The 19,482-nt window shown below is 44.7% G+C and overlaps 1 protein-coding gene across 3 annotated transcripts in view; it reads left to right on the top strand.

The window, feature by feature from the left end:
• Nucleotides 1-8,396: 8,396 nt before the first annotated feature.
• Nucleotides 8,397-19,482, top strand: part of ZNF483 (zinc finger protein 483) — a 51,770-nt gene continuing 40,684 nt past the window's right edge. For all 3 annotated transcript variants that reach the window (XM_016961421.4, XM_054658942.2, XM_528388.8), the window contains exons 1-5: nt 8,397-8,486; nt 10,507-11,049; nt 14,147-14,235; nt 17,018-17,144; nt 17,540-17,632. In XM_016961421.4, coding sequence (XP_016816910.1) covers nt 10,635-11,049; nt 14,147-14,235; nt 17,018-17,144; nt 17,540-17,632 — 724 coding nt within the window. In that variant the 5' untranslated portion in view covers nt 8,397-8,486; nt 10,507-10,634. The remainder of the gene's footprint in view (nt 8,487-10,506; nt 11,050-14,146; nt 14,236-17,017; nt 17,145-17,539; nt 17,633-19,482) is intronic.

Below are 19,482 nucleotides of genomic sequence, written 5' to 3'. Positions count from 1 at the left end.
TTTCTAAAGCTTTATCTAGGCTTAAGTGATGAACAATAAACTGCATATATTTAAAGAGTACAGAGCAGGTGCGGTGGCTCATGCCTGTAATCCCAGCACCTTGGGAGGCCGAGGTGGGTAGATCACCTGAGGTCAGGAGTTCGAGACCAGCCTGGCCAACATGGTGAAACCCCATTTCTACTAAAAATACAAAAATTAGCTGGGCATGGTGGCACGTGCCTGTAATCCCAACTACTCGGAAGGCTGAGGTGGGAGAATCGCTTGAACCTGGGAGGAGAGGTTGCAGTGAGCCGAGATCATGCCACTGCACTGCAGCCTAGATGACAGAGTGAGACTCCGTCTCAAAAAAAAAAATTAAATTAAAAATTTTAAAAAAAGAGTACAATTTGATAAGTTGCCACTGCACCTGGCCGATGAATTTTGACATACTTGTACACTCATGAAACCATCATTGCAATAGTATAATGAACATATCTGTCACCTCCAAAAGTTTTCTGATGTCCCTTTGTAATTTCTCCCTCTCTCCACCTCCTCCCTTTACAGGCAACAACTGATCTATCACTTCAGATTAGTTTATATTTTCTCAAATTTTCTATAAATGGAATGTTATACTATACATTTTTCATTCCTTTCACTTTCAGATTTCATCCCTGTTGTGGCATGTATCAATAGTGCATTCCTTTTTATCAGTGGATAGTGCAGTATTCCATCCTGTGGATGAACCACTATTGTTGATCCACTCACCATTTGCTGGACATTACAGATAGTTACAGGTTTTGACTATTTTAAATAAAGCTGCTGTGAACAATCATATCTAAGTCTTTGTGTGGAAATATGCTTTCATTTCTATTGAGGTAAAATTCACACTTTTAAGGTGCACAATTCCATTTGACAAATCTATACAATGCAATATTCAACTGGACAGGTAAATACAATCATGTAACCACCATTTTCATTATCCCCCAAATTCCCTTGGGCACTTCTCTACACTCCCATCCCCTGGCAACCACTTATCTGATTTCTGTCCCTATAATTCTGTTTTTTTTAGAATGTCATAAATGGAATTATACAGGGTCTACCTTCTTGCATCTTGCATCTCTCACCTAGCATACTGCTTTTGAGATTCAGCCACATCATTGCATGTATCTGTTACCAAATCAAACTGGGTCTGCTTGCCCAGCAAGTAAGGCCAAACATCCACACTGAGGTTTGTAGCAGGAGAAAGGAGGGTGTTTATCTCCAGGGCACCAAGCAAGGAGAACTGCGCAGCTCATGCTTAAGACCCAACCCCCTGGATGGCTTATATGTAAGAGTTTTTAAAGGCAGGGAGCAGAAGTTACAGGCACTATCATAAATCAATATATGGAGGCTACACATTGAGTTGACTTAAAAAGGCTAGACCTCTCAAAACAGAAGCCCAGAAGTCACAGGTGGATTCAAAGGTTTTCTGATTTCTGATTGGTTAAGGAGGTAAAGCTTTAATTTTTTTTTAAAGCGGCTAGGCGCGGTGGCTCACGCCTGAAATCCCAGCACGTCGGGAGGCCAAGGCAGGATGGATCACCTGAGGTCAGGAGTTCAAGACCAGCCTGACCAACATGGAGAAACCCCGTCTCTACTAAAAATACAAAATTAGCTTGGTGTGGTGGCGCATGCCTGTAATCCCAGCTACTTGGGAGGCTGAGGCAGGAGAATCGCTTGAACCCAGGAGGCGGAGGTTGTGGTGAGCTGAGATCGCGCCATTGCACTCCAGCCTGGGCAACAAAAGCAAAACTCCGTCTCAAAAAAAAAAAAAATTTTTTTTTTAAGTCTAAAAATTTGGGATCAGCAGAAAAGAATGTTAGCTCTGGCCCATGGGTATGACTTCCTTTATGCCTCTCAGGAAGAAATTTAGAACAAAGAAGAGCAGTCAGAATTTAGTCCTCAGTTCCCCCTTATCTGAATTCTACAAGACAGCAGATCTGTTTGGTGGGGGTCTGAGTTTCTAACAACTCAGGAACATATGTTATGATGTTATCTTTAGTTTCTATAGGGAACCAAACATCTTGTGATTCTAACTTCCTTGGCTATTGTTTTACGCTACTATTACCCCCTTCTTGCTTATCAAGTGGTTCACTTACTTCTCAGGGCTAGCTAAGTGCCTGGAATTTCGCTTGAAGGAACTCAAGATTTTCCTTTATTTTCATGTGTGAGGGGGGCCTACAGGCCCATAAGAGGGGTCCCTGCTCCCTCATCAGTAGTTCATTCCTTTCTATTGCTGAGTAGTATTTCATTGTATGAATGTAAGACAATTTATCTATCTGTTCACTAGTTGCTACACATTTGAGTTATTTGCAGTTTTTGGCAAGTGTTAATAAAACATACATAAGCATTTCCAGACAGATATTTTTGTGGACATGATTTCATTTTTCATGAGTAAATACCTAGAAGTGGGATTGCTGGGTCATATAGTAAGTATATATTTAACTTTATAAGTACATTATTATTATCATTATTATTATTTTGAGACAGAGTCTTGCTCTGTCACCCAAGCTGGAGTGCAATGGGGTGATCTCGGCTCACTGCAACCTCCGCCTCCCAGGTTCAAGCGATTCTCCTGCCTCAGCCTCCCAAGTAGCTGGGATTACAGGTGCCTGCCACCACACCTGGCTAATTTTTTGTACTTTTAGTAGAGATGGGGTTTCGCCATGTTGGCCAGGCTGGTCTTGAACTCCTGACCTCAGGTGATCCACTTGCCTCAGCCTCCCAAAGTGCTAGGATTACAGGTGTGAGCCACAGCGCCTGGCCATAAGTACGTTATTTATTAAGCTTTGATGCTTTGATTTCGCTTGTCCTTTAATCTCTCTACTTTCTTCTTTTTCATTCGTTCATTCTTTTTTTTCTTTTTTTTTTTTTAGAGACAGGATCTCACTCTGTCATCCAGGTTGGAGTGCAGTGGCACAATCAGAGCTCACTGCAGTCTCAACTTCCTGGGCTCAAGAGATCCTCCTTCCTCAGCCTCCTGAGTATATGGAACCACAGTCATGCACCACCATGCCCGGCTATTTTTAAAATTTTTTATAGAGATGGGTCTTGCTATGTTGCCCAGGCTGGTCTCGAACTCCTGGCTCAAGTGATCCACCCACCTCGGCCTCTCAAAGTGTTGAGATCACAGGCGTGAGCCACCACACCTGGCTCATTCTTTCTTTTTTTAAGAGACAGAGTCTCACTATGTTGCCCAGGCTGGTGTCGAACTCCTGGCCTCTGGCAATCCTCCTGCATCAGCCTCCTGAGAAGCTGGGACTATAGGCGCATGCCGCCATGCCCAGCTCTCTTTTCTTCTTTTATGTTAACTAACTCTTATCCTCATCTTCCTTACGCAAATTGGACTCCATCATAAATCATTTTAAACAAACTTTTGTTCATATCCTCAACTGGTTATCCCACTGTCCTCCTGTCAAACTTATGCTACAACTCCCATCCCCTGGATCAATTCAACTGTCCCTCTTCCCTGTACCTATTCTGGAGCTATGTTGTGTACCTTGAGAAAAATCATTTAATGTACATATTGATGTAACATAAAATGGGGGTTTCTAACCTCAAATGGGCCCTTAACACTGCAGGGAAATCCTTCTGTGTTTTTGTGATCAACTCATATTCTCCCAGCAGCCATCTACTCTCTTTTTTTTTTTTTTTTTTTTTTTGAGATGGAGTCTCGGCTCTGTCACCCAGGCTGGAGTGCAATGGCGTGGTTTCAGCTCACTGTAACCTCCACCTCCCAGGTTCAAGCAATTCTCCTGCCTCAGCCTCCCAAGTAGCTGGGACTACAGGCGTGTACCACTATGCCCGGCTAATTTTTTTTTTGTATTTTTAGTAGAGACAGGGTTTCACTATGTTGGCCAGGCTGGTCTCGAACTCCTGACCTCGTGATCTGCCTGCCTTGGCCTCCCAAAGTGCTGGGATTACAGGTGTGAGCCAGCACGCCCGGCCAAACCTAATCTACTCTTATCAAGCTTCAGATCCCACCCCTATCTCCCTTCTGGGGAGGTCCCAATAGTGGATCTCAGCAGGATCCATTAGATACCAGTTCCAAATCCAACTGCATCTACCCCCTTCTTTGCCTCCTTCCCTGCTATTACGATGAACACTGCACGCTGGCTCTGGCAGTTTTAAGGCTAATTTCTCCACTTGTGCTTCCCCCTAGTTTCTCAGTCTTCACTCTACAGCATATTCCCACACTCTTTGTCTTTATCCCCTTTCTCTCTAGTGGATCCTTATGGGAGCTTCGTAGCTCACTTGCTTGCTATTTTTTTTTTTTTCTTTCTTTCTTTCTGGAATATACCACCCTCTGTGGCTCTACAGAGCCAGGCAAGAGGAGTTTTTTGTTATTTCTTTTCAGGAGAGGGTCAGCTCCCCTAGAGTGGAAATCATGACCTTCAACTGGCTCTGGGATCTTTGGAGTCCCAGCTAAACCAGGACTGGAGGCACTTGGAAGCAAGGACTTGGTGTCCTTGAGGCAGCTCAAACCTTTAGAGCTCAGAGGCCTCCAAAGTGGATGCACAAGAGCCCTGAGGGTCTTAAGGAGATAACTCCAAAGCTGCTAGGTGGGGAAGCCAGGACTTCAATCAGGAATGCACCTCTTTCATCTGTAATATTTCTTTTGGACAGTTTGGCAATTAAACAACAACTAGTTTTAAAACACCTGTCTTAGATCCTTGATCAGAGTCCCAGCCTGTCCTCCTCCCTCTAGAGATGGGGAAGATGTGCTCCTTTCTCCTAAAAGCCTTGGGCTCAGAGCCAGTCAGTTTCCAATCTACCAGTTGAGTGACCTTGGGCAAGCCCCTCCCTGCTCTGGGTCTCATTTTCGAAAAAATAGGGTATGGGGAGGAGTGGGCAGGACCTTGGGTCTTCAGTTTCTTTAAAGTGGAGTGAGTCTAGAAAGAAGACAGGGAAGCCGGGTGCAGTGGGTAACGCCTGTAATCCCAATACTTTGGGAGGCCGAGGCGGGTGGATCACGAGGTCAGAAGTTCAAGACCAGCCTGGCCAAGATGGTGAAACTCCATCTCTACTAAAAATACAAAAATTAGCTGGGCGCAGTGGCAGGCGCCTGTAATCCCAGCTACTTGGGAGGCTGTGGCAGGAGAATTGCTTGAACCCGGGAGGCGGAGGTTGCAGTGAGCCGAAATCGCACCACTGCACTCTAGCCTGGGTGACACAGCAAGACTCCGTCTCAAAAAAAAAAACAAAAGAAAAAAAGAAAGAAGACAGGAAAATTAGACAGACTCTCCCCTACAGATACACAATCATACATACTTCCTCCCCACCTCTGTATAGGGGAACAGAGGCTGGGCAAGGGTCTAAGAAAACAGGAAATGTTAATATAAATAACAGGTCAGGCCAGGCGCAGTGGCCCACCCCTGTAATCCCAGCACCTTGGGAGGCCAAGGTGGGCAGATTACCTGAGGTCAGGAGTTTGAGACCAGCCTGGCCAACATGGCAAAACCCCATCTCTACTAAAAACACAAAAATTAGCCAGGTGTGGTGGTGAGCCCCTGTAATCCCAGCTACTCAGGAGGCTAAGGCAGGAGAATTGCTTGAACCTGGGAGGTGGAGATTGCAGTGAGCTGAGCTGAGATCACACCACTGCACTGCACTCCAGCCTGGGCGACATTCCGTCTCCAAAAAAAAAAAAAAAAAAAACAAATACACACAAAAAAATCATAGGAGAACACTATGCAGCAATGAAAATAAACACTGTATAATCACATGCAACAATATTGATAAATCTCACAGACATAATGTTGAATGAAAGAAGTCATAGTATATGAAGAATATGTACTGTAGGATTCTACTTTTTTTTTTTTTTTTTTTTTTGAGATGAAGTCTCACTCTGTCGCCCAGGCTGGAGTGCAGTGGCGCAATCTCGGCTCACTGCAACCTCTGCCCCCCTGAGTTCAAGCGATTCTCCTGCCTCAGCCTCTTGAGTAGCTGGGATTACAGGCAGGCGCCACCATGCCCGGCTAAGTTTTGTATTTTTAGTAGAGATGGGGTTTCACCACGTTAGCCAGGATGGTCTCAATCTCCTGACCTCGTGATCCGCCCACTTCGGCCTCCCAAAGTGCTGGGATTACAGGCGTGAGCCACCAGCCCGGCCCTTCCATCACCTTTTAAACCACCTTCATTTTATGTCACCATCATGCTACCTGGATTATGATAAGACAAAGTCTTTTTATCTCTGGTGTTACTTCTTTCTAATCTACTCTCCATACTGAAACCAGAACAGTTAAACGAACAAACAAACAGCTCACTTAAAGTTCTCCTAAGTATGTTTTCCTGTTTAGAGATCCCACCAGCTTGCTTACCAGTGGAACTGATTTGTAGTTTCCTGCTTCCTTCCTGATGCACAGTCCATCACTCCTTACCATGATGGTTACTTTTAATCAAAAGTTATAGTTTGACTACCAGTTCCAAAAAGATGCCATTCTTTCCTGGTAATTTATTCATAGGTAGCATGTCATTTACTTACAGAATATTTCAACTAGTACTGTGTTTCTCAAAATACAAGATCACCTGCAACAAGTTGATGGGTGGGGAGGGCCAGAAGGTTCCAAAATCTGTCTTCAAATAAAGAACACCATGTGATTCTAAAGTACAGTAAAGCTTGAGAACCACTAAGTAAAGTGCCTCTGACTTGCCTGGTTAAAATAATGAGCCAATAGACATTTCCTATTCCTTTGCCTTCTCCAGCTTCTTCCTGATGTGTATAAGCCAGCCAAGGGGAGGTGGGTAAAGGAGAATATGCCGTGGGACTCGGGACTGAGAAAACTTTTGTCTTCATTCTCAGCCCTGTTTCTTTTTTCTCTCTCTCTTTTTTTTTTTTTTGAGACGCAGTTTCACTCGTTACTCAGGCTAAAGCGCAATGGCCTGATCTCGGCTCTTCGCAACCTCCACCTCCCGGATTCAAGTGATTCTCCTGCCTCAGCCTCCCGAGTAGCTGGGATTATAGGCATGTGCCACCACACCTGGCTAATTTTTTGTATTTTTAGTAGAGACAGGGTTTCTCCGCATGGGTCAGGCTGGTCTCAAACTCCCGACCTCAGGTGATCCACCCGCCTCAGCCTCCCAAAGTGCTGGGATTACAAGCATGAGCCACCGCGCCCGGCCATTCTCAGCCCTGTCTCTTCAGCTTGACTTGCTGCCTGTGATAAGCCCACTCCTTTTGAGAGGAGTGGTTCATTTAGTTGAGCTTGCTCTGCCCTTTTGAAGTCTCAGGGCCTTGAATCACCTTGCTCCTTCAGTCTAGAATGAATCTAGTCTTTCTCTCCTAACTCCACCCCTTCAGGGATCATCCAGTTATTAGAACCCTCCAAACAATTTTTCTGGAGTTCTTTGGCCCTTTTTGCGATGCCCCCAATAATCCATGCAAATACTCATTCATAAACTCAACAAATATCTATTGAGTGCCTGCCATGGGCCAAGTCCTGTTCCAGGACCTAAACACACAACCTAGAACAAATGAAATAAAAATACTTACTCTTCTGAAATTAGTATTCTACTGGAGAAGGCGGACAAGTAGTAAAAAAATAAATTAACAAACCTATAGGGCATGTTAGAAGAGGAAACAAGAGTAAGGTGGGATTCCTATTTAAGTGGAATGGTGGGAGAGCTTCATTGAGAAGACCTGAAGGGATGAGAGAGCGGGGCCGTATGGCCACTTAGGGAAGGAGCAGGTCAGCCGGAAGTACCCGGCAGGTTACAAGAAGAGGAAGGGGTCTATCAAGATTGGAGCAGGAAAGTGGGGAAGAGGTGCGGGAGGTTACAGGGGCTAGATTCCATCAGGCCTTGTAGGCCACTATAAAGACTTGGGTTTTAACTCTGAGTGAAATGGGAAACCATTGCAGGGTTTTAAGCAAAGGAGGGTCATAATTTGACGTTTTTAAAGCGTCCGTCTGGCTGTGGAGAATAGCCAAGAGAAGTAAGGTATAATCAAGAAGCTATTGCAATAATCCAGGTGAGCCATGAGGGTGGACTGGACCATGGGGGCAGGTGTGGAAGTCATAAGATTAATATGTGTTTAACTCAAGTTGTGGCATTAATTATGGCTTGCATTAAATGCATCGGTAATATGCTTCTGCGGTGGATTTTTCCACCTTAGATTTCAGGGAATGGAAGTGATGGGAGCGGGTAGGGAAGGTCTGAGGTTACTAAACAGACGGAGCCTCCTGGATCTGCAAACCTCATATGATTCTAGGCCTCTGAGCCTCTGGCGCAGCAATAATTCTGCAGCCGAGCCCACTAGCCGCTTCCCAGTGACCATGCGCAACAGGCAGGTGGGAGCCTATGGAAAGCGCAGACTTTCGGAAAGCTGCACGAGCGCGTTCGGGGAGTCCGGTTCAGCGCCTCTGCGCAGGCGCAGTGGTCCCCGCAGGCTTGCGCGCGCACTCGCTGCGGGACAAGCTTCTGGAAGCTGTTTGCGGTGGCGTTGGTGCTGTTTGCGGATGCTGATGCAGGTACTGGTCGTCCCGGGCCCCGAGTTTCGGGGCCGTGGCCGGGTCGCCGGCTCCGAGGGCGCACCTGGGGCGGGATGGGGGCCGGGAGCAGCCTACCAACGGGCTGTGCGCTGCGCTGCTGCTGCTGCTTCTGTGGGAGGTGCGCACTCCGCTGCGGGATGGGGCCGTTGGCTTCCCTCCATCCCTCCGTGCGCCACTTGGGCACTGTTGACATTTTGGGCGGGATAATGCCTTGTTTTGTTTGTGTGGTGTGGCGGTGAGGGGGAGGCTCTCCCGTTGTTGCAGGATGTGTAACAGCGTCACTGGTTCTGCCCGTTAGATAACAGTACCACCTCTCGTCCCAGTCGAGCTAACCAAAAATGTGTCCAGACATTGCCAGAGGACCGCTGGGGGGTGAAATCTCTCCTTTTTTCTTCCCTCTGGTTGAGATCCTCTGGCTGCGTCACATTTTCACCGGGCCTCCTATGTAAACTCCCTGTAGACGGAGCCGAGTGTCTTAGTCATCGCGGAGCCCCAGGTGCCCAGCACGGCGCCAGGTACGTGGTGGGCGCCTAATATTTGGCAGAGGAATAAATGACGTCATGCTGCTGTGTGCCGGGCGCTGTACTCGGAAGTGGGTTGTTATTGGTATGGTAGTTGCAATGCGAGGCTGTCACATCCTTCACTTGTCGCATTGTAGTCCCGCTCCGGCTGTATTGTCATTTCCTGGACCCTCTGTGAGCGTGAGGACCCTTTCAGGCCTGTCCACGCCTGGCCCCGCAGCTCATGGCCCCTGGTCCCGTTCCAGCTCATTGTAGTTGCTCAGTCACTTGTAGAATGAATGAATGCATGCAACACAGGGCAGTCTGTGTGCAAAGGAGTGCTTTGGGATCAAGCAGAGCATCACACCAGAAGTGACAGTTGAAAGGAGTCAGGCTTTAAAGAACGAATAAAAGTTTGGTAGGAGAAAGAAAGCAACATTCCGAGGAGAGGGAATAGCCTTGGTGCAAAGGCTAGGAGAGTATGTAGAGAGAGAGGAGATACTAATTTATGGCTGTAGTGTCAATCGGGTAGCTAGAGCTCAAGAGGTGAGGTCATCAGACGGTGTCTCTAGATCACAATGCCATGGTCCCTGCATGTGAACTTTATCGAGAGACAGTTCGGTGGCTGGGGAGGGACTGTAAGCCGGGGAGTGATAAGATCATATTTTGCATGTTAGAAGGAATTTTTTGGCCACAGTGTGAGACTGGAGTGAAGAACCCTGTACTTAGGCAGTTTCAGTAGGATAGAATGGAGAGGTTCTTAGGAAATAAAATCGCCAGAACTTGGCGATTGATGGGAGAAGTAAGGAGGAAGAGAAATTTTAAAGTCAAATATTAAATTGGGCTTCTGAGTTGAGCAACTGGTGAGAAATGTGTGCCCTTTCATTAAGAAAGGGTAGGAGTTGTTAAATAGCTTTGTGACTGGGTCCCCTTGTGAACCTTTTCTGATAACATTTTGTTTAGGAGGAGTATTGAATCTAAAGCAACTGTTTCCTTAACCCTTAAGTAGCTCCCTGGTTTTTGACTATAAAGAAAATTATGGCTGGGCACGGTGGCTCACGCCTGTAATCCTGACACTTTGGGAGGCTGAGGTGGGTGGATCGCCTGAAGTCAGGAGTTCAAGACTAGCCTGACCAACATGGCGAAACCCCGTCTCTACTAAAAATACAAAACTTAGCCGGGCATGGTGGTGGGCGCCTATAATCCCAGCTACTCAAGAGGCTGAGGCAGGAGAATCACTTGAACCCAGCCGGGGCAGAGGTTGCAGTGAGCCGAGATCGCACCACTTCACTCCAGCCTGGGCACCAAGAGCGAAACTCCGTCTCAAAAAAAAAAAAAAAAAAAAGAAAGAAAATTATCCTTTTAATTGAGCAGGGCTTTTCTAGGCCTTTGCTGGTATGTGTGTGGATATATTTCTCTGAACCAAACCAAGAACGATGTTTTTAGGACTAACAACAGTTTTTTTACTTATTTAATGCCTTAATATTTCTTCTTGACAGTTTCTGCAGGACTGTAAACTGGATTCCTGGAACCTTTGATATTCCTGGCTGTGTATAGTGCCTGTTGGTGGACTGTACTGATACTCAACTAGAGTGTGAAGGGACTGGATTCCTGCCCCTGAGACACAATGCAAGCTGTAGTGCCCTTGAACAAGATGACAGCCATCTCACCAGAACCTCAAACTCTGGCCTCGACTGAACAAAATGAGGTCCCAAGAGTGGTTACTTCTGGGGAACAAGAAGCTATTTTAAGAGGAAATGCTGCTGATGCAGAGTCTTTCAGACAGAGGTTTAGGTGGTTTTGTTACTCAGAAGTAGCTGGACCCAGGAAAGCTCTGAGTCAACTCTGGGAGCTCTGCAATCAGTGGCTGAGACCAGACATTCACACGAAAGAACAGATTTTAGAGCTTCTGGTGTTTGAGCAGTTCCTGACCATTTTGCCTGGGGAGATCAGGATTTGGGTAAAGTCACAACATCCTGAGAGTAGTGAGGAAGTGGTGACCCTAATAGAAGATTTGACCCAGATGCTTGAAGAAAAAGAAGGTGAGATTTATAGATGGAGGGAGGAAGCGGGAGACATTGCCTCAAAGTCCGAAAGTAAATTCCTCAAAAGAAGGCAATTTACTGCTAAAGAGGAGTCTGAGGTTAGAAGTTGGGACTGGGTTTGAATCAGCCCTGCCATTTACTGTGTGATTTTGGGCAAGCTGTGTAAACTCTCAGAATGTAAATATTTTTATCTGTTAAAAAGGGATTTTATCTTCCTTGTAGTTTTCTTGTAAAGGTGAGACAAGATAGGATATAATATATGGTGGATGCTCAAGAAATAGTAATTTCTTTCCCATCCCCTTCAAGAACACAAGTTATCTGTGAAAGTGTTTGGAGTCACAGGCAAATCAACCAGCTCAGGCCCTAATGCCTAGTTCCATTGTGTGGACTAGCACGTTGCTAGAGGGTGGCTGTGAGTGTCTTTGCTGATGGAAATGTTTCTGCACTGTTTTGCAATTCAAGTACATGAAAAGCAGCTAGTGCAAATAAGGAACTGAATTTTTTAAATCAAATTTAAAGTTTAAATAGCCACATGCGACTAGTAACTATTTTATAGTGCAGTTCCACAGCCTTAGGGCAGGAAAACCTGGATATATGTATGTAATTACATATTATAAATATAAATGTTAAACTATAAACTGAATTACGGTGATATCATTATAAAATATTGATGTAAAGTCTTCTAGGGTGAGTAGTCCTTTCAGGGAATGTGGCTCGCCTTTTTTCTCAAATTTGTAGCTATTTATGTTCTCAAATATGATACAAATATTTGTATTTTGCAGTGTAATATGCTACAAATATTTGGAATATTTGCATTCCAAATATATTTGGAATATTTGCATTCCAAATATATTTGGAATATTTGTAGTATATTATTTACCATAGGGCTCCTGACATATATGTGTGACAGTTTGTATTCTGGAAGAGTTCTGAGATAGGGAAATAAATAGTATTTACCTCCATACACTTAATTCGCCATCACGCAGCTAATTAGTGTATCTCAAATTTGGGTTTCCTGACTCCTCTGTGATTTGTCACTGCAGTGTCATGCTTCTACAAAATTAGGGCCTCTTTGTGGAGGCCCCTGCAATAAAGAATTGATTTCGGGCCGGGTACGGTGGCTCACACCTGTAATCCCAGCACTTCGGGAGGCCTAGGCGGGTGGATCACCCGAGGTCAGGAGTTTGAGACCAGCCATACCAACATGGAGAAACCCCGTCTCTACAAAAATACAAACTCAGCCAGGTGTGGTGGTGCACGCCTGTAATCCCAGCTACTCTGGAGGCTGAGGCAGGAGAATCGCTTGAACCCGGGAGGTGGAGTGAGCCAAGATCACGCCATTGCACCCCAGCCTGGGCAATAACAGCGAAACTCCGTCTCAAAAAAAAAAAAAAAAAAAAAAAAAGGATTGATTTCTAGGATTCTGTAGGGTGTAACAGTTTTCTTAAATTCACCCCACTTTACTCTTTGATTACATAATTCTAATTCTTAATTTTTATTGATTGTCTAATCACTAAATTTGCCTAAAATTCTTTTCATAAGAAGGTAGAGTATGATTTGAAAAAATAATTTTTCTTAATTGAAAAAGAGCTGTTGACATCCGAGGGTTTTTATGTATGTATTTTTTACTGCTCCTTGTGGAGCAGGGATCACTCATAGGCAGTATGCCCAGAATGGGCCAATCTGAAGATACTGCATACATTTAGTTCCTATGAGTTTATTAGATGCTTCTTCTCTGTCTTAAGGAATCTGGTGGAGTCAACTCTTGAGACTAACCTGGTGCTTTCATTCAGTTAGCAGGTTTGAGCAACTCTTGAGCAAGGCTTTGTACTAGGACTATGAAGAATACACAGTTTTACCTTACTACATCTTTTAAATTAGGATACTTCAAAATTCATTATTGTTCAAATTAAATATTTTTAAACTGAGGGTATATAGAAAGAAGTTTTCGTGAGCTTAGGATTTGAAAAGATTTTTATATGAGCTAAGAGGAAATGCCTAGGTTTTCACAGGAAACTTTTATCTATGGCTGTTCTCTATTTTAAAGAGTGGGACAACTTTTTGTTTCTTCTGACCTTTTTATCCAGAGAGGCTCAGAGCTCTTAGAACCCTTGTAATTTCCTGGGTGATTAGAGCAGTAAGAGTATCTTTTGTTAAAATATTTGGCCTTTTGTCCGTGGTTCCTGAAACAGCTCCTGAGCTATAAAGGAGAAAGACAGTCTTTTTGTTATTTATAATAAGCCCCTTTTAACCACACTTGAGTTTATGTTAATGAGGTGATTTTTGGAAAGTCCTTAGATAACCCTGGAATTGGGGAAGGGTGCTGGTTGCCAGGGGAACCAACCCAGTGCTTAGAGGGTTGGAACTCAGCTCCACCCCCCAACCTGTCAAAGGGGAGAGGGACTGAAGGTTGAGTTGATCACAGGACCAGTGATTTAATCAGTCATGCCTGTCTATGAAGCTTCCATAAAAACCCGAAAGGACACAGCTCATGAGAGTTTCCAGATAGCTAACCACGTGGCAGTTCCTGGAGAGCTGTGTACCCAGAGATGGCATGGAAGCAGCAAGCCCCTTGCCCTATGCAATGCCTCATCCATCTGGCTGTTCATCTGTATCCTTTGTAATACCCTTTACATTAAACCAGTAAACGTAAGTAAAGTGTTATGTGAGCCACTCTAGCAAATTATTGGAACCCAGGGAGGGGCTCATGGGAACCCCAATTTGTATCTTGTTGGTCAAAAGCCCTGGAGGGTCGGACATGAGACTGGCATCTGAAGTGGAGGTCAGTCTTGGACTGAGGCCTTAACCTTTGGGAACTGATGCTATCTCCAGGTAGATAGCGTTAGAAATGAATTAGAGGACACCCAGCTGGTGCCTGCTGGGGAGTCCAACACAGAATTGCCTGCTGGGTGTGGGGGAAACACCCCCACATATCTGGAGTCACAGAATTATTTTGTGTTGTGAGTATAGTAGGAGAAACTGACTTAGTTTTTTTCCTGTTTATCACTTAGAAGTGTATATATATATATATATAAAGATTTTTAGTCTGAGGAATCTGTATGAACGACTGGACTGGTTTTCTCCCCTTTCCTAGATCCAGTCTCTCAAGATTCTACTGTTTCCCAAGAGGAGAACTCAAAAGAGGATAAAATGGTCACTGTTTGTCCCAATACTGAGTCCTGTGTAAGTTTCCTTTGATGGTTTTTATTCCTAAGTGAATACTTAATTGAGCTCCTACTGAGTGGTATAAAGATATAAAAATAAAAGGCTAGGCACGGTGGCTTACACCTGTAATCCCAGCACTTTGGGAGGCTGAGGCAGGAAGATCGCTTGAGCCCAAGAGTTCAGGGTTGCAGTGAGCTATGATCATGCCACTGCTGCCTTCCAGCCTGGGCAACAGAGCAAGACCCTGTCTCTAAAAAAAATAGAATAAATGTAATCTCCCTTTCAAGGAACTGATGCCTCATTTTCCACATGCAATTTTGTTTCAGTTCACAGAATGCCATGAGTCTGATTGTAATGAAACAAAAACACTTACTAAAATTCAGCAGTTACCACTATTAAAATTAGTCAGGTGAAATAGAAGTTCATTTCCTTCTTTTTTTTTTTTTCTTTCTTGAGACAGAGTTTTACTCCATTGCCCAGGCTGGAGTGCAGTGGCGGTATCTCGGCTCACTGCAGCCTCCGCCTCCCAGGTTCAAGCGATTCTCCTGCCTCAGCCTCCTGAGTAGCTGGGATTATAGGCTCCTGCCACCATGCCCGGCTAATTTTTGTATTTTTAGTAGAGACGGGGTTTCACCATGTTGGCCAGGCTGATCTCAAACTCCTGACCTAGGTGATCCACCCATCTCAGCCTCCCAAAGTGCTGGGATTACAGGTGTGAGCCACTGCATCCAGCCTTGCTCTTTTTCTTTTTAAGAGATGGGGTCTTGTTCTGTCATCTAGGCTGGAGTGGAGTGCAGTGGTGCAAGCATAGCTCACTGCAACCTTGAAGTCCTGGGTTCAAGCCATCCTCCCTCCTCAGCCTCATGAGTAGCTGGGACAACTGGCGCACGCCACTGTGCCCAGCTCATTTTAAAATATTTTTTGTAGAGTTGGGGTCTTGCTGTGTTGCCCAGGCCAGTCTTGAACTCCTGACCTCAAGCAGTCCTCTCCCTTGGCCTCCCACAGCATTGTGATTACAGGCATTAGCCACTGTGCCCAGACAGAAATACATGTCCTTAAATCTTAACATGATAAAGAACATCCTTGGCTGGGTACAGTGGATCATGCCTGTAATCCCATCACTTTGGGAGGCCGAGGTGGGAGGATTGCTTGAGCCTGGGAGTTCGAGAGCAGTCTGGGCAACATAGCGAGACCCTCGTCTATATAAAAAATTTTAAAAATTAGCTGGGCATAGTCACATACCTGTGGTCTCAGCTACCTGGGATCTGAGGTGGTAGAGCTGTAAGGGGGAAAGATAGTCTTACACTTGAGCCTGGGAGGTTGAGGCTGCAGTGAGCTATGATTACGCCACCGTACTCCAGCCTGGGTAACAAAGTGAGACCCAGTCTCACGAAAAGAAAACAAGATGAGGAATTTATTCTGGATTATATAGGTGGGCCTTAAATGCCATCCGAAGTGTCCTTGCTAGAGAGGCAGGAGGAGATTGAAAACACAAAGAGAAGGTGATGTGAAGAGTTAGGCAGAGTTTGGAGTGATAGGGCCGTAAGACAAGGAACTGTGGCAGCCACCAGAAGCAGGAAGAGGCAAGGAACAGATTATCCCCCAGAGCCTCTGAAGGGAGCACAGCCCTGCCAACACCTAGATCTCAGACTTCTGGCCTCCAGAACTGTGAGAGAACAAATTCCTATTTTGAGTCACCAAGGTTATGGGAATTTGTTACAGCTCCCAGAGGAAGGTAATACACATACCAATAGCCATTCGGCTCTACTGCCTTATAAAAAGCATGCAGAGAATGCTATAGAAAGTGTATTTCAAAAATTAACTGGGTGCGTTGGTGCATGCCTGTAATCCCAGCTACTTGAGAGGCTGAGGCATGAGAATCGCTTGAACCCAGGAGGCGGAGGTTGCAGTGAGCTGAGATCATGCCACTGCACTCCAGCCTGGGCAACACAGTGAGACTCCGTCTCAAAAAAAAAAAAAAGAAAAAAAAGGAAAGTGTATTTTAGTGAGTCAGTATTCTTGTTTGTAATTGTGAAGTAATTGCAAGTGTCAGTATGTTGTTGAACATAGATTCTCTGAATATGATGGAAGATAATTGCTGCTCATAATTGGAAGTTAAAATTTGGAATGTAGTTGCAGATATTATTATACAGTTATTACCTGTAGTAAGCTTACATTAATTCTGCAAATTTAGGGTTCAGGAATGTAAATCATACCCTTCATTTAATATTTTAGTCCTAGAAATCTATGTGTTAGGGTGAACTTGATCAATGTTACACATTCCAGATAATTCTTGTACAGTATTTAACACTAGAGACTGAATGGAAGAGGCAGGGATTGTGTAATACCCTTGTTCTGAATCACTTATAACAGTCATAGAATGATTAGCCGCTCCGTAGCTTTCTTTGGAATTCTTAAAAACTTGCATGCTATCCAAACCATTCTTTATATCCTATCCAGGCTGGGCACAGTGGCTCAGGCCTGTAATCCCAGTGCTCTGGGAGGTAGAGGACAGAGGATTACTTGAGCCCAAGAGTTTGAGACCAGCCTGGGCAAATAGTGAGACAATGCCTCTACAAAAAATTTAAAAATAAGCCAAGCATGGTGGCACGTGCCTGCAGTCCCAGCTACTGGTGGGAGGATCACTTGAGTCCAGGAGGTTGAGCCTGCAGTGAACCATGAAGCACCACTGCACTCTAACACGGGCGACAGAGCCATAATAGCCTGTCTCAAAAAAAAAAAAAGTACTTAGGTTCTATTTGGGAATAATCCAATACAAAAGAGCTGTTTGGTGTTCTAGGAATCTATAACATTGAAGGATGTAGCTGTGACCTTTTCAAGAGGAGAGTGGAAGAAGCTGGAGCCTTTTCAAAAGGAGCTATATAAGGAAGTGCTACTGGAAAACCTCAGGAACCTAGAATTTCTGGGTAAAGACACCTTTTCTTCATTACCTAGCGTTTAACCTTGGGTCTCTTTTTGTTCCCTTTTATTGAAAGGTAAGTGCTATGTGAAGTACTTGGTTTTGGCTGGGGACCCAGGGACTGATAGGACTAATCCTAAAAACTGGTTCTGAAAATGTGCTTTTCTGCAGTGTATCTTCTAGAAAAGGTCTTTGCTTCATTGAATTGGAAATGTGAAGCATCATTTTGATTTCATCAGTGGAATACCTTTTCCCATTTTTGTCTCAAGTTCCAGTATTTATGTCTGTGTATTTTGGTAGCATGTTTTTATCTTCCTTGGAGAACCAAAGGCTATATGTGAATGCTGGGATATCTTTACTCTATGCAAAACAGCAATTTTCTGTTCTTTTCTCTATGAGCAGACTTTCCAGTTTCAAAATTAGAGTTGATTTCCCAGCTAAAGTGGGTTGAATTGCCATGGCTGCTGGAAGAAGTCTCAAAAGGCTCCCGACTAGGTGAGTTGGTGAAAAATACACAACGAAATTAAAGCAGTTGTTTAGCAAGTCTGTTGAGAAGACTCTTTGAAATGTTGGGCTGCCTAGATACTAAAATACAAAGATGATTAGAATAGAGCCCTTGCCTTCCTGAAATGTTCATTTTAGTGGGGGAGACTTGGTTTGGGTCCTCTGAATAGATGCCAGGACATGATTAGCCATGTAAGATCTTTACTGGAGAAAGATTCAGTGAAGGAAAATGAGGAAGGAACTAGAAGAAGCCGGAATAGCCATCAGAGCATAATGCTGGTCTAACCCCTGTGAATGAGAACAGGAAGGAGGGCAGATTGGGTAGGAAAAGTCTTAGACTAAAGTGTCGTTCTATCTTTTTTTTTTTTTTTGAGTCGGAGTCTCACACCGTCTCCCGAGCTAGAGTGCAGTGGCGCGATCTCGGCTCACTGCAACCTCCGCCTCCCGGGTTCAAGTGATTCTCCTGCCTCAGCCTCCTGAGTAGCTGGGATTACAGGCGCCTGCCACCAAGCCTGGCTAATTTTTTGTATTTTTAGTAGAGACGGGGTTTCACCATGTTGTCCAGGGTAGTCTTGAACTCCTGACCTCGTGATCGGCCTGCCTCGGCCTCCCAAAGTGCTGGGATTACAGGTATGAGCCGCCGCGCCCGGCTGCAGTGCAGTTCCAAAAAAGTTTAGGCAGGGCCAAACAGGAGTCCTTGCCATAGTTACCTATCAGAGGAGTCCTGTGTCTCAAAGAAATGGGCCTGTGTAAGTATCCTGTACTCCATCATTGACTGGGAGCAACTCGTGGGAATTGGTGTGAATGCAGTATTGGATTCATAGAGCAGCAGCAGGGGTTGTCAGGTAATATCCCCGCAGGGGGAGGTGTGAGTGGTGCATTTTTATGGACACTAGAGAACGTATCGAAACAAGAGTGTTAACACTGATGCATACTATATCAAGCATGTGTATAAGGAGCTGTGGGAATATACAGAAGCAAGGTTTTAATTCGCATTTGAGTTGAATCTTGAAGGATAAGTAGGAATTCATCCAGTGGACAGCATGTATAATAATTCCATTTTTGTTAAAGGGAAAAAATGTACATATAAATACATGCCTGAATACATAGAGTATATGGATTTTTAATATCTGGAAAACATTCATGTTAACACTGGTTATCTTTGAAGAATTAGGTTTTGTTTTGTTTTCTTGAGATGGAGTCTTGCTCTGTCACCAGGCTGGAGTGCAGTGGTGCAGTCTCAGCTCACTGCAACCTCTGCCTCCCAGGTTCAAGTGATTCTCTTGCCTCGGCCTCCCAAGTAGCTGGGACTACAAGCATGTGCCACCACGCCAAGCTAATTTTTTTTGTATTTTTAGTAGAGGCGGGGTTTCACCATATTGGCCAGGATGGTCTTGATCTCCTGACCTCCTGATCCTCCTACCTCAGCTTCCCGAAGTGCTAGGATTACAGGCATGAGCCACCGTGCCCGGCCAGGATTAGGTTTTTTTATACTTACCTATATCTTACAATTTATATATATTATTATTCTTTTTTTTTTTTTTGAGACAGAGTTACCCAGGCTGGAGTGCAGTGCCGTGATCTTGGCTCACTGCAACCTCTGCCTCCTGGGTTCAAGCAATTCTCTCCTGCCTCAGCCTCCCAACTAGCTGGGACTATAGGCACGCGCCACCACGCCCAGCTAATTTTTTTTGTATTTTTATTAGTAGAGATGGCGTTTCCCCATGGAAAGGAGGTGGATCACTCCTGACCTCAAGTGATCCACCCGCCTTGGCCTCTCAAAGTACTGGGATTACAGGCATGAGCCACTGTGCCCGGCCACAATTTATATATATATATTA

Source organism: Pan troglodytes, chromosome 11, assembly GCF_028858775.2.
Source record: "Pan troglodytes isolate AG18354 chromosome 11, NHGRI_mPanTro3-v2.0_pri, whole genome shotgun sequence".
NCBI lineage: Eukaryota > Metazoa > Chordata > Mammalia > Primates > Hominidae > Pan > Pan troglodytes.
This window is presented reverse-complemented; position numbering and strand designations above follow the sequence as displayed.